The 14,894-nt window shown below is 39.4% G+C and overlaps 1 protein-coding gene across 4 annotated transcripts in view; it reads left to right on the plus strand.

Annotated features, from left to right (window-relative positions):
• ephb2b (eph receptor B2b) overlaps nucleotides 1-14,894 on the plus strand; it is a 125,672-nt gene that overhangs the window by 45,123 nt on the left and 65,655 nt on the right. For all 4 annotated transcript variants that reach the window (XM_030728443.1, XM_030728445.1, XM_030728444.1 and 1 more), the window contains exon 2: nucleotides 3,250-3,329. In XM_030728443.1, coding sequence (XP_030584303.1) covers nucleotides 3,250-3,329 — 80 coding nt within the window. The remainder of the gene's footprint in view (nucleotides 1-3,249; nucleotides 3,330-14,894) is intronic.

Here is a 14,894-nt window from a genome sequence, read left to right on the forward strand (position 1 = left end):
TAATGGAAGTCCTGTGAGGTCTGTTAGGCATTTTAAATCATCATGTTGCTCAAATAATTAAAGGCCTTTAATAAAACTTGCTCTACCTGAAAAGTACCTGATTATGTACTTCTCTGAGACCTGTTTCCTTTTTCCTTCTTTTTGGGGGTTTGTTGACAGTCATCATATGCCTGCACCTCTTTATTTATAGCAGGTTTTTCTCTCCACAGAGGGATTTTTGAGGTTTTAGCCAGAGCCGAAGGGACAGCATTGCAATAAGTTTTTAACCCCTCAGCCTAAAAAGGCTGATGGGGTATTGTAGTCACCCCTCCGGGTGGACAGGCGGCCAACTTTCAGCTTTGTGAACGCGATAATTTGAGGACGAAAGATGCATCTACTAAAAATCTCAGACAGGTTTGAATCTCAGTGACCTTGACCTCAAAGTCAAGGTCAGAGATCAGATTTTCGGAAAAATCTTGTGAGACGTGACCTAGGATGTTCAAATTGATGCCATAGGTGCATCTATCAAAACCTCGGATGAGTTAGTTCTTACCATAGTGATGCCAATCACAGAAAGTGACAGTATTCTCAGTGGTAACATTTATTATGATTTTAGCATTTCTTAGTCCTGGATCTTACTTAGCCATTTGCTTTTGAATTGATGTAGAGAATAATGTTCTACTGCCAGGCAGGTGAGGAGTAGCACTGGCAGCTGATGGCATTTTATTAATTGGCATTTCAGTTAATTAACATTTTTTGTTATTTTAAATAGTTAAAAAAAAGCAGGAAAATGCACAATTCAAAACACAGTCTGTCTGTAAGCGGCTCTTTACTGTATGTGTGGACCATTTACATGACTGAGTGCCCCCTCACTCCCCAACAGGGCCCGTTCTGAGCCTAGAAAAAACCCCGATAGAGCTGATTGTGCCCAAACAGACGGATGATCATATTAGCAACCAGATGGGCCAGCGGTAGCTTGATATCAGTACATCAGTGCCGTTCCCATGAGTGTCAAAATTCAAATCCTCACACTGTAAACAAGTGTCCACAAGAACAAACCAAAATAAGTGATTCCTGTGGCTGGATTTAGACGAGAACCTCTGTACCATGTCCTCTTCCTGATTAATGACCAACAAGTCGTGCTGAGCAGCCATGCTCTGCCACAGCTGGGGTTTCACACTGAAAACGAGGCAGTGGCTGACAGTGGTGAGCTATGTGCCACTCTGCTCCGCGGGAGGTAATGAATCGGTGTGGCTGCCGTGGACTGGAGTGTAGACAGCAGGAGGAAGAAAAGTGATCAGTCTTTCAGGGAGAGGTTCTACTTTTCCAGCATGTGGGCTGCTGATAGCTGGAGAGACAGAGCGTAGAGGAAGGGATTGAGAGGCGGTCTGCTATGAGAGAAGGAAGAGAAGGAGCCGAGAAAGAATAAAATGGTAGAAAGTGTGAAGGTAGGGTTACGGAGGAGCAAAAAAAATGGAGAGAGAGAAAAGAAAGAGAATGTGCCCGCAGACAGAAAAAGAGAAAGACGAGGCTGGAGAAGAGGATGGAGTGTCACATTCCTGGGGAAATTTTCTCCCTGTTCCCCCTCAGCACTCCCTAACCACCACAGAGGGGGTTCATTATTCTCACTTTACTCTCCACTAATTATCGTTATCATTATGGGGGATAATTACCATTTCGCTGCCTAACACCCATGTAGACTGCTCGGCTCTGAGTCACACACAAGGTTATCAATAGATGCTCAATTGCAGTCTCATCTGCCTAATTATAAGATTTGGGCTTTGTGATAACTGAATAGGATGTGAAATCTGGTATTATGTCTTCCGAGTGCTGGCGAGATGCTGAAAGTCAGCACAAGGCCCTGAAATAAACCAGTGTGTGTGGAACCTGTTAATTAAAAGCTGCTGCGTTCGCTGGAATAAAAATGAGAGGAAATCCAGGGTTATGAAACAACTTTAAGTCTCTGAAATATCTTGCAGGCTGGTACAGAGCTGAGTATGCACAGAGTTGAACAAAATCCTGTGAGACAGAGATCCTCGCTGTCTTTGATTTCATTCACTCATTACCGGTAAAAAAATAATTAATCTTTTTTTTAAAAAAAAAACATATTTTATCTAAGCTTGACTCTGCTTTTAATTAACCCACGCTATTAGTGCCTAGTCCATCATTCCATTGAACAATAATAATGAAGAGCCACAGCATGCAGTTGTCTGCTGGACCTGCATAACAATCGCTGGCTGTGACTTATGTTAAGCTTAGTAGCCATGTTTGTCAAGGGGGGCTTCTAAATCCCTCTGTGGCATTTTGGACTTGCAGCTGACGCCTCGAACCTGATGAATGGTCTCTCCATCTGCTGCAGTTCAACACCAAGTCTACAAGGCAGACACAGGCATAATGAGCAGAAGAAATTCATTAGACCTGCCCTCTGTTAAAGAGTGTGGGCACAAGTGAGAGGAAGTTGTGGAAAAGCAGGCGTGAGGGCATGGGGGCGGAGATTAGGAAGAAGGAGCAAAGGGGGTGACAGTGCGAATGGCTCAGTAAGCATATGACCGACAGTTGGGCCATGCTGGAGGAATGTGTGGCACAGAGGAGCTCATGACAGATAGGAGGCACATTTCTCTTTGACCCCAATTACCAGAGTTGTTTCTCTCCCCCAGCTAATCCATATCTAGAGTGCAGGCTCTATTCTGTGTCATGGAGATTTTGTTGTTGGGGTTTTTTTTCTTTCTCTGTAAAGCCGAATAAATAATGCCATGGCTCTGCTGACCTGTTATATAACCTGCAGCAATCTTTCTCATATTTTATACAAGTGTTTAATCAATGAAATGTCAGGAAAATCCGAAAACAAGCAATAAAACACTGGATTAATTTTAATACAAATAATATAAGAAAAAAAAGGGCAGGAAATCTTCATGGGAGAATTAGCGTTAATCAGAAATGCCTAAATTCCTAATTGTTTTTTTTTCCCAGTATCACTTTAGTTGTTGCTGCCTTTGTAGATAATAACCAGTAATTGGAGTGCACTTATTCCAGCAGTGCATTCTTAGAGTCTCTTTACAAATGTGTTGATTTGAATTTGGAAATAATTTTTTCACATGTTAACAATTCTTTCTGAATATTTCTAAATATTCAGAAGTTTCAGTAGACATTAAAATACTTTGACATTTCATACTTTAGACTTCCCCTTAAAATGTTTGTATTACTCAAGCATTTCATATTCAGCCACAGTAATATTATCTGACTACCATCTCTTCTTACGGCTCTCCACAGAGACACTCATGGACTCCACCACAGCCACGGCGGAGCTCGGCTGGACCGTCTACCCTGTGTCAGGGTCAAGTGACAACAGTGTAAGTACCTACTTTTCCTTTATGCTACTTCTGACAGTGAAGGTTTAGTTCAACTATTATTTAAGTGCATTCACTGTGGCAAAGACGAAGTTTGTGGTGGCCCTCTTTTTGTTCCTCTTTCTTTTTTTTTTTTTTGAATAATTTTTTGGTCACACATTTACGTTGAAATAGCACTCACATCCATTACAGTTATCTGAATGTCATATAGTATGTTGTACAGCACTCTTTTTAAAAGAGCTAAATAGAAAAGACTGCAGTCTGCAATAACATAAATCCAGGGAATTAAAAAAAAAGAACAAGGAATTGTCCCAATTCTTTATTAAATAGATCTTCCCTCCCAGCTATTCTGTGAATAACCCTCAATTGCTTCCCATTGTACTTAGTACCTCTATCCATTGTTTAAAAGTGGATAAGGTTAATTGTTTAAATGCTTTAAATTTTTCTTATTTGCTCAGTCTCCCATGAAAGCGTTGCTTTATGATGGTAGCCAGTGTTTTTGTTTCTCACTCTAAGGCCAAAGATCAAGCAGTGAGTCCGCCTGCTCTGCAGAGAGAAATAACAAAGTCTGCACACTTGTGGTGAACTTTGTACATTTTTATCCCAACATTTAAATATTCATACCATAGTAGTCCGTAGTTTGATTGCTTGGACAGGCACAGAAAAATGAGCACCAACAGCCAACAAATGATCTTTAATGTCCTGATTAAATTTATTGAGGCTCAGCAGAGCTGCAAAGCCCTCTGAATTACACACTGTTAAAAATAAAAACAGAGATCAGACATAAAGAGAAAAAAATCTAGAGGACAAAACCAACTGGTCGAGGGGTGAGGAGAAAGAGAAGAGAAAAAGGAGAGCACAGGCAGACAGAACATAAACTATGGGAGAGAGAAGGTAAATTTTAATGACATGCTGCAGTGATATATAAACACCTTGGGAGTGAAAAGTGTTGAGTAGAGCAGAAATGCTGAGCGTGTTACAGTGTGTTACAAGTCCTGCAGCAGTCTGAGCCTATAGCGCGACGGCTAAGGGATCGTTCAGGGTCACCTGATCAAACCCAAACTATAAACTTTATCAAAAAGGAAAGTTTAGAGTCTAATCTTAAAAATAGACAGGGTGTCTGTCTCCTGAATCCAAACTGGGAGCTGGTTCCACAGGAGAGGGTTCTGAAGGCATCTGTTAGCCTCGTACACAATCAGCCGAGAAGAGAAAAAAAATATGGCTCCATCAGAGTCTCCAAATAAATTTCTGAACTTCAGATAGAGTTCAGATAAATCCAACAGTCACTCAAAAGTGAGAAGCGGGGGGGGAAAAAAAAATCCAAAAATAACCAACACCAAGTGTTACAAACTGACACAATGTAACACAAGCAGCATCTCCACTAATGCAACAATAGTTAAACAGAGACAAGAGTAAGATGATCCCTAAATCCATGGTTTAAAAGAAACGTATAAAATGCCGTATTGATTCTTTAGTTCAAGAAACCTTTAATAATGCAAATCTAATTGCTTACAAGAGGGAAAACAAATAAGGGATATTGGAACCCCGGCTAAAACAAACAGGAGGAAAACGACCATGAACCAACCACACAATACTGGGCTGCTGGATTCAGGCTTCTCTCTGTAACTAATATTAAACTAAAGTAAAATAAATGAATAGAAACAAAATCGAAAACAGGACTGGCGGTAACTCGCAACTCTGCTTATTAATTAATAAACAAAATTGCAAAAAAGCAACTGAGAAATAATGATGGTGCTGATGGAGGTGAGCCTCGTTCTCTGGTTTTATGTGCGTGCAGGTGAGCCTCCACAGCCAATCAGCACTAGCACTTATTTATTTCTTTTTTTTGGTACATTTTTGCCTCATCTGAACTTTCTGGTTCAAGGCAAGCACTTTGAGTGAAGCCTTGTAAATTTAAAGCTAAATATGTGTGTTCTAATGCCAGACTGGAAGCAATGTGTTATGAGCCTTGTTGGTGTTTGATGCACAGTATTTCCACATGGTTTGCCAGGGTGTCGGTTCCTCCAAGCCACATGCAAGCCAGGCCCACTTCAAGCAGCCAAAACCAGAGTCTCAGTCTCCTTCACTTTTTTTCTTCACCACAAAATTTTGCCTTCTCAGAATGGATCCAAAAGAGAGAGAAAAACATTGTAGACTTATTTGCTGGTGCGTTTCAAAAAACCTCTGCCGATTTTATTCAATTATTTATGCTTCTGCGGTTGGTATTAAAGATGGTTTGAATTATACTCCATCATGCTGCGTCTTTTTTGCACTGAAAAAAAAAAAAAAGAAGCAAATGAAAATGCAGCGACGAGAGCTGGCCTTCAGCAATTCCATGATACAACTTCAAAGCTGTGCAGCAAAAAAATTTAGGACCGCTTCATCTGCACCAACCTGAGGGCGCATTGTCTCCTCCCATGCTAATTTCTACAATCAATACCAAAACACAAAGATGCCTGGTCTCCTTTTCTCCTGCCAGCTCTGGATCCAATCTGCACACAGAGAGTTAACGCGAACTCCAAAGACGGTTTACATCACATTTTCCTTTCATCTTTGCGAAACGTTCGATTCAGCGAAACATTCACTCAACATTTTTTTTTTTTTTATAATGAGATTTAATATTAAGTGGAAACTTCATACTAAGAAGTTGAATATTTAAAGAAACATGAAAAGATCACTGTTGTAAACGTTGTGCATGCATTTAAAATGCTCATGCTTGCCAATTTGAAGTGAAATTAGAGTCTAAACATCAAACTAAAGACCTCAAAGCTCTTCAATAATCACATGTCTTCCAGTACTGCCTGATTTTGTGGTTATTTTGTTTTCCAAATTATATTCAATTTTATGAAAAGGAGAAGGGCTTTCCTCTTTTTTTTTTTTTTTTTTTTTTTTTGCCTTTTCAATTTGTGCTCTTATTTTTCCCAAATCAGTTATCGCGCCTTTTGGAAAAGCTCCACATTGGGAGTGCAATGAAATGCAAAGACCCTAAGCCCCTGGATTTAATCAGGTATAGCTCGGCCTTATCAGTGTGGCCACTAAGGCTTTATGATGATGTGGCTGAGCTTGGCCAAAGCCCGGGCCATTGGAAAGCAAAGAATGAGGCCGATGGAGAAAGCCTATCCCTTAGGGGCCAGGGCAACAGGTGTGGTAACAGAGCTTGCTCCCCCTCTCAGTATAACAGCAAGAGGTGCTTTACAGAAGCTATTGTCTTACACATATATATGCTTGGCTTCATGGGCTTAGTTAGTGGATCAGTAACATCCAGCAGAGCGCCGCACCAGCAGTTGGCTTTCACTGCTCTCTGTTGCTTCATGAAATATTCTATATCCTAACATGGCATGTGATATGTTACGACACGATGGAAACGCAAACAAGTAACAGTGTGATATTACTGAGAGTCAGAAATGTTATGGCAGTTGTTGTTATTCTACTCTTATTTTACAGGATACTTGAATAACGTCTGTCAAATTATTATTTTAAGAAACTCTTTCAAATAAAGCCACAAAATCATCGTGCTGATTTATATGAAACAATATTACACTTCAGCATGTGTAAATCAAGTTTTATGGCCCTCTCCGTGTGTTGCCAGGCAGCTCTTCTTTTTAATTATGTAAAATGACAGTCAAACAGTATATTGTGCCTGAGCCAAGCAGGACAGACACATTATTGTTGATAGCAATGTCAAAATCACTAAGAATAAATATAATATCTACCAAACCAAAGTTTGGCTAGGGGCATTTAGGAAGTGTCTTCTAGCTAAACTTCTCAGATTCTGAGGCACATATTTCCCATGCCTTAGCTCACCCACATATGAGAACTGGTGCAGTCAGTATGCAGTAGATAGACTGTGTTTATGGACAACTTTTGTAAAGAACTGCTCAATGTACACAAGTACACAGGGCACACAAAATTAATGGCACTATACAAATGAATAAATCTACTTCAGCAACACTTTAATAGGACAAACAGCTCCAAACATGTGCTACAAAGAAACTGACGTGGCTGTGTTTTAGCTAAAGTTACTCAGAGATCTTGACCCAGTGAAAATCAGCTATGAAACAGAGGGCTAGCAGAGCAGGGTTAAGTGGTCAATGGTTTTTCCTCTCAAGTGGAGCTGAGAGATGTGTGAACATCAGGTCAGACCTCCTGACCTCTTCATTGCCACGCTGAAGTACTAACAACAGTAGTCATTTAGAAATAGACTTATGGCTGCATGGTGCACACGCAGCTACTGTGGAAGAAAAGCTGAGGTCTCCTGCGCCGGTAGAGAACATAATTAGGTGCTGTGTGGGTTAGGTTATCATTATGTATGTGTCATAATGTGGTGCTGTACCAGGATATATCTAGTGTCATTTAGGGACACACCGCAGTGCACACTTTTGCAGAAAGATAATACGCAGCACATGTTGCAAAGTGTTTGTAAAAGAAATTTGTTTCCTTGTAATTTATCAAAGATAACTTAGAATTCTTTTGGAATATGAATGTGGCTGCTTACGTATAATTGTGCGGTGAACCGATGCTTTTTTTAAACGTAAACGAGTAATTTGTAAAACACTGGGACGCTGGAGTTTAAAGTGACCACTGATTTGTTGTAATTCACAATTAAGTCTGTGAAATTATATTTTTGTAGTTATGTATAGAAATATGCAAACGTAATCCACATGTAACTTCACGGAATTGGGGTAAAAGATGGAACTGTTCTCCTAGTTTCACATGTTGTGCATTAGTAATGGACAGTGGTGGTTAGAGTTGACTGCAGCAGACAGTTCTGCTTATGTCTGTGTGTGGGTGAGTGTCTCCTCTCTGTGAAGCCCAGTCTCCTGCAGGATTTGGCTCCCATGGCCTCTCTTGTAGTAATTGAATGCAGAGAGTGGGTGTCATTTGTCCCGTGTCCCTCTAGGGAAGCCACTCTTGCTCTGACAGATTTCCCACAACTGCAAATGGCTCGACTGTGCCCCAGGAGTTTTCCACTGGGTCTCTTTCTCTATGTTTGTGTGAATAATTTATTTACTTCTGTCAGTGATGGAGCGCTGATGTGTTATGTGGCTCCGGACTGCGAAGCTAAATCAGTTTAATTCAAACATTGTAATGACAAGATGCGATAAACAGAAGGTAGATGTTATGTCAAAACTATGAAACTTTAAATATTTGAGGGTTCTGACTGCATTCATCGGCGATGTGTCACTATTCCCACCAATTTGGGGGGGTTGTTAAACAAGCTGTTTCCCACTGTATTTCTGTTGTGTAGCTATATACTTATCTATAATGTATTTATACATATTTCCTTTATTGCTTTGCCAGTATCTATGATAAATGACATGCTTTTAATCAATGAAATGGTGCAAATAGCATATAAAAGCTGTAAAATAATCTCTCCAATTACAGTTGCCCTTGCTGCTGGGTGTAGTGATAGATGCAGTTGTTTCTGATTATTCATCTGGTCTCCCACATAACACTTTTACAGTCTTTAACACAGCTTTGAATGATTGTAATGACCATCAGCAAGTCTTGTGCTTTCCAAGCAGAACTATCTATCAGAAATCTGCCTGCATCGACAGCAGTCCTGAAGAGCATATTTGTGGTAGACTATTTGTAGCCACCAAACGTACCGACTGTCTGCATGCTGGTTAAGTTTCTCCATTTGCACAGATGCAGAAGGAAACTTTCTGCCAACTTGAATGTATTACTTGCAGTTTGAATATATTGTAAGTGCACAGTAATCCTACTAGAGAAATAGATGGCATAACAGTCGTGTTTTTGTGGAAAGTTTTGGAAGCAGTCTTGTGGAAGAGCATCAGGCGCTCTCAGTGTTTTTGAATCATTTTCATTCTGGAATGTGCTTTTGTGCCAGCGTTGCTGTTTTTAATTCCCTTAAAGCTAATAAAGCAACACATTGCCTCATATTTAGAAGAGGCCGTAAAACCGACTTAGAAAAATGATTTGGCTTTCAAGCTTTCATTCTTAACAAATAACATATTTGATAACCAGAAAGGTATTGTAAGTTCATGTTTTACAGACAGAAGCACTTGAACACTAATGACTTATCTTGACCATGACTGTTCAGCTGGTGATGCTCTGGCAGGAGGGAACTCTTTGGCTCAAAGTCATCTTTAGTCTGCAAAGTTATTTCCTTTGGAGTATAAACACAAGAGAAATATCTAAACATATTCAAATAATGTAGCCCAAAAGTGCATATCTGTCACTAAATCATAAACCGTATAAAAGACTGATATGGCTTCAGAGTCTGAAAAGGGAAGTACCTCCAATCTGCGTGTTTTTTTTTTTTTATTGTAATGGGCGGGGCAGCTTCTCTGGTTGCAAAAAGACTTCAGACTGTGTAGAAGTCTGTCTGCGACCTCAGTAAACAGTTTCCTCGACAATTTGTCCTCGACCATCAGGAGCAAACAACCAAACTTGAGTACAACTTGGGCCCCTGAAGCTTTTTAATCTGTATTAGATATCACGATGTCATCATGTTACGTAGCAACTGCCTATCAATGGGCTAAATTGGCTATTTAGCATTTATGCACCTTTAACACTTTATGAAAGCATCATGTATGTAAATATATTTTATTTTACAAGAACATCTAATAATTTATAACCACAAAAGTTGAATTAAGCATGACGTATTATCACACCATCACATTGTCTGGTAACCACCTAGTAGCGGGCTAAAATGACCTTTTTTTAGCCTTGACGCACCTACAGAAAATATCTTATTCTTTCATGACAATATCATTTCATGTATATTTACAAAAGCTGAATTACACATACTTAGCAACCATCAAACAATGGGCTAAAATGGCCGCTTCTTAATCTCTATGCACCTATAACACCTGAGGAAAACATCCTTTTTTTTTTTTTTTTTTTTTACCGTAATGTCACCTGCATATCCATTACCTTTCTCAATGTGATTTAGCCTAGATCAGTTTGAACATAAACAGGCCAAACAATATTGTAGCACAGGCATGCACTAGTATAATTTAAATACATTTGTGTACTTTTTAGTACACAAATTTATTTGATAACTTCTCTAGTGATTGACAAGCCAATAAGCATACCCTGGATAATCTCTCTTTCTAACTGTATTAATGACCACAGTTTCCAAAAAGGCCTTCATGCCCATGCTACAGTTTTGTTTGGCCTGTTAATGATGTTCAAACTGATATAGGCTACTTAATCACATTGAGAAAGGCAATGGATCGTCACATTTCAGGCCCAAACTGGTTTTCCAGTTAATGTCTCTGCTCACCATTGTGGTTGTTCTTTAAAAAAGTGGGGGTGGTGGTGGCTGGTTAAGCGGGTTAAAATACAGCACATTCATGCTGAAGGTCGTGCTGCAGTCTGGTCTGGATTTTACTTGGTGGGATCCTTGAAATGTTTAACATCCCCACTTAATTGGTTGTTTTTGTTGCAATTCTTTGCACTTTACCTGCCTTTTTTTATGTTTAAATTTTTTTTAATATTGCACTTATACAAAGCCACCACATGGATAAAAGTTTTGTTTAGCTCAGAAACAGGAAATGTGGGGTTATTTGATCCACATTTTGAAAACAACCCAACAGCAGTGTGATATTACCTGCACTGCACAACAAATAAGCTCAACACTACAACAAACTCTGTGTCTGCTGGATTTGTTTAAATAAAGTCACTGTTAAGTTGCAAAGTAATTATAGACCGGAGTACTGTACAATATCTTCTGTATATATATCTTTACAATTTGGTGCTGCAAAAGGTCTGAAGAGATATGAAACCTTGGTTTTATTTTATTGCTTCGTCTTGTGAATGAAACAGAAGACTGTCTTTGGTTAATTATCTGAGCTGTAGGGGCAACTCTGGTCAATAATTCACCCTTGTTGGTGCGTTCCGCCTGGCTTTACAGATAAAGCGGAGACATACTGTCATGGAGAGACATGGATTGCAGGTCAGGTGAACTTTTCTTTCTCTCTCCTCAAATGGCACAAGAGATATCGATTCTGATCCTCGCTCTCAGCGAGCTTCACTGAACTGAAGCGCCTTGAATAACTACAAGAGGAGAGGAGCAGGATTCTCTAGCCTGCCATAATCCAATTCACAGTCTACAGTACTGTGTAAAAGTCTTGAGCCAAACCTCATTTCTTTATAATTTGCTTTCATTAAGCCAGCCTTTCTTGTATTTTTTTTTTAAGTGGTCTTGAGCAATAGTTCCCCAGGCTTTCTGAAAGTCTTTCAGAGTTTTTCTTTGGACAGTTGCTGCTTTTTCTCATTTCAAGTCTTTTGTTTGTTTGTTAAATCACTTAATAGTGAGCTGTGAATCATTCAAGTAAAAAAAAAAAAACCTAACTCAAGGGATGAACCAGTGTTGTGTCTACACATAAAAGAAAAAAAAATTAAATTTTATCTTTAGGCTCTTTGTTACTAGCAGCCTGCCTCAAAAACACATTGTTTTTCCCACACATTATTTGTTCCCATTTCTTTAGTCGAATCTGTGAAAACCAGCAAAAATAACACTTTAATGGGCATAGAATTCTGTTTTTGCACCAACAATTTTATTACCAAACAGCTTTTAGCCAAAAACTTGTCATATCTTTGTGTTGTTCCTTAAAAAATTTGAAGAAACTGGAGAATGGAGGACAATAGAAGAAATTATGTAAAGCAGATGAACAGTATCTGAAAGTCTCCTGCCACAGGACACGAGAGATGCCACTACTGTTTGCTGAAGTCATCAGAAGTGGCCCCAAAGCACAGATGAATGTAAGCCTTAAGAAGCCATTCGTAAGGAAGGGAAATGGGGAGAAAAAGGTTGAAGCATGCTAAATTACACAAGAACTGGGGTGAAAGTCAGTGGCAAACAGGTCTTATAGAGTGATGAATCCAAATCTGAAATTTGTGGTTCAAACCATTGTAATTATGTACAGAGGAGATAAGGAGAGAGGTACAACAGTGAGGGTCTACAGCCGTGTGTAAAACTTAGTGGAGGCTCTGGCATGGTTTGTGGCTGCAGCTTACCCAGTGGTGTTTGGGACTTTCTATGAATGCAGAAAAGTATCATCAGATTTTGTTCTGGAAAGCAAGTGATTGTCAATGCCAGTACAGTAAAGGAAGCCTGGAGAACTATTCCTGAGGACTACTTAAAGACATTACAAGAAAGCTTGTTTAAGAGAGTTCAGGCTGTGTTGAAGGATGAAGGTGGTCATACCAAGTATTGACTTTAAATCTTGTTAGAGTACGAACTCTGGTTTTCCTTATATTATTGCATTTCCATTTATGTTTGCACGTTGCACCGATTTCTCATTTTCCTAGAAAAATGTGAAGAAATGAAGTGTAGCTCGAGACTTTTTTTCACAGTATTGTATATTCACTTCAAACTTTTTTTTATGTGCAAGATAATTGTCTCTCAGTATTGCTTTTCCAGGGTAATATAAACCACAGACTCCTGACCAGTTACTGGACCTGTAAATAGTTTGTTAAGAAAACATAGCTGGCCTGACAACAGTTGGCAGGAAAAAAAGGTTCAGATATTTGTTCTGTGAACAGTACAAGAGCAATTGCTTTTCTGGAATCTAGCATGCTTTATTTAACAAGAAAGGTATTAGAAAGGTTGCTTAAACTGTACTTTCCTGTGTCACTATTGCGGATTCTCACAGATCCCATGATAGTTTATTTAAACCTGCTTCATTACCTGAGCAATCACTTGTCACATGTAAGTAAATCCAAGTGTTTGTTTTAGTCTGCTTTTGCATAACCAATGAGTAACATCCAGCAGGTTCAACCAAACATTGCAAATTATTTCCTTGCATCATTCGGCCCAAGATTGTTAGAGCCCGGACCCCAATGAGAGCAATTAAAACCCAGAACAGTGTGTTTTTGTTTGGAGCCAGTCGCGCGTTCGGTTTCACACCATTGGTTTTTCATCATGAGAGGATGTTTCTCTGAGGAAGGAAGCATGTGTACCGTGAAAAACCATTACTTTTTGTTTCTCTTGAAGCAGTTTCATGTCTAAGATTTTTGAAAAATGACCCCAAATCTTTCAAAAATGCAAAGGAGCTTATTTTACGGTCTATTAATGCACTATTCAGCGTACTTATCCCAATGCTTGTTGACTTTCTCTGAGAAAACTTTTGCCAAATGCATCAGGATCTCGGTACAATGAATAGGAGTTTTTGTTTCCATCATCATCTGAGCACAGCTCATTCCCTCCATCTAATCTCTCTTGACATCCACCACCACAGTTACCTCTACCTGCTGTACTTAAAACACATGACCACCCTTTTACAGCACTCTCCACAAAGAGCCAGGGGGAAAAGCTGTGAAAATGAAGACGTTTCTTCTAATTTCACACTCTGCGCTTGATCGTTAGGGTCTTATTATGCCCCATTTGCTTCCCTCCACTGGCTGTGATGAAAGCAGGGCAAAGAGGCCGTGACAGGACAAAAAGGGGCCCTTCATCAAAACACATTTTGTTTGGGGTCTTTTTTAGCCAGATTCAACCCTTCCCCCACAACACTTTCTCCTGGAGTTTCCCCTGTCTGCATCCCTCATTAGTAACAACCCCCACCTGTCTCCACATTCATTTTATTAAACTGTGATTGCCCGATGCTCTGCTCACTAGAACCAGCCTGTCCGCTCTTATTTAATTGGCCCACAGCCTCCCCACTGCTCCTCAACAAGTGGGAAGGTCAATGGGTGCTCATGACCTGGGATGATGATGTCTGCCAATACTGGGCAAAAGACAGATTTGTTTTTTTTTTTTTTAACCATGCCATAATGAACTGTAGCACATACATAGATAGCCTTTCAATGAATTTAGTTTTAATTGGATTTGTAAAGCTACTAGAAGGAAAACACTCATATTTATGGTAAGAAAAGAAGTAGATGGATTAGTATAAGAAATTCATTTGCTTTAGCACTGCATGCAGTCTGCGCATATATATATATATATATATATATATATATATATATATATATATATATATATATATATATGTATATGTGTGTGTGTGTGTGTGTGTGTGTGAAACAGTCAAAAATTTGGACCATTCATAAGAATTATAGCCTGGATGAAAGGCCCATTTAAGGTTTTATTGAAAATTACTTTTCTAATGCAGATTTCTTTTTTCTTTCATTATTTATATTATTTTTGGCTGCACATCAGACTTTTCTGTTTAGGTTGGCTTCTATGATGGTTTGGGTCACGCCAAGCATCACACCAGCAATAATTGATTGGGACATGGGAATTAAGAAATAAAGCTGCTTTAATTAGTAAAAGTGTTTGATAGAATGCAGGTTTGTAACAGGAGGGGTGACTTTCTTCTCCCAAACCGTCAAAATCTGTCAAAATCCTCACTAAGTGGGCACTAATTTGAGAAATTATATCAGCTGTGAAGTGAAGAGTGAAGGGGGAGCTAGAATGGTAGGAACAGTTGAGGGAGCAGCCAATGCAAAGTGGCTCATGGGGGTGAGAACTGGGTTTTTTTTTTTTTTTTTCTTGGCTGAGATGCTGGGGTCAAGGTCATGGCCTGCATAGTGGTTAGAGTACATGGTGTTTAAAGCTGGTTTGATCCTTAGCCAAGGGGCAGGAAATCCACA

This window comes from Archocentrus centrarchus, chromosome 5 (assembly GCF_007364275.1).
Source record: "Archocentrus centrarchus isolate MPI-CPG fArcCen1 chromosome 5, fArcCen1, whole genome shotgun sequence".
In the NCBI taxonomy this organism is placed as follows: Eukaryota; Metazoa; Chordata; class Actinopteri; order Cichliformes; family Cichlidae; genus Archocentrus; species Archocentrus centrarchus.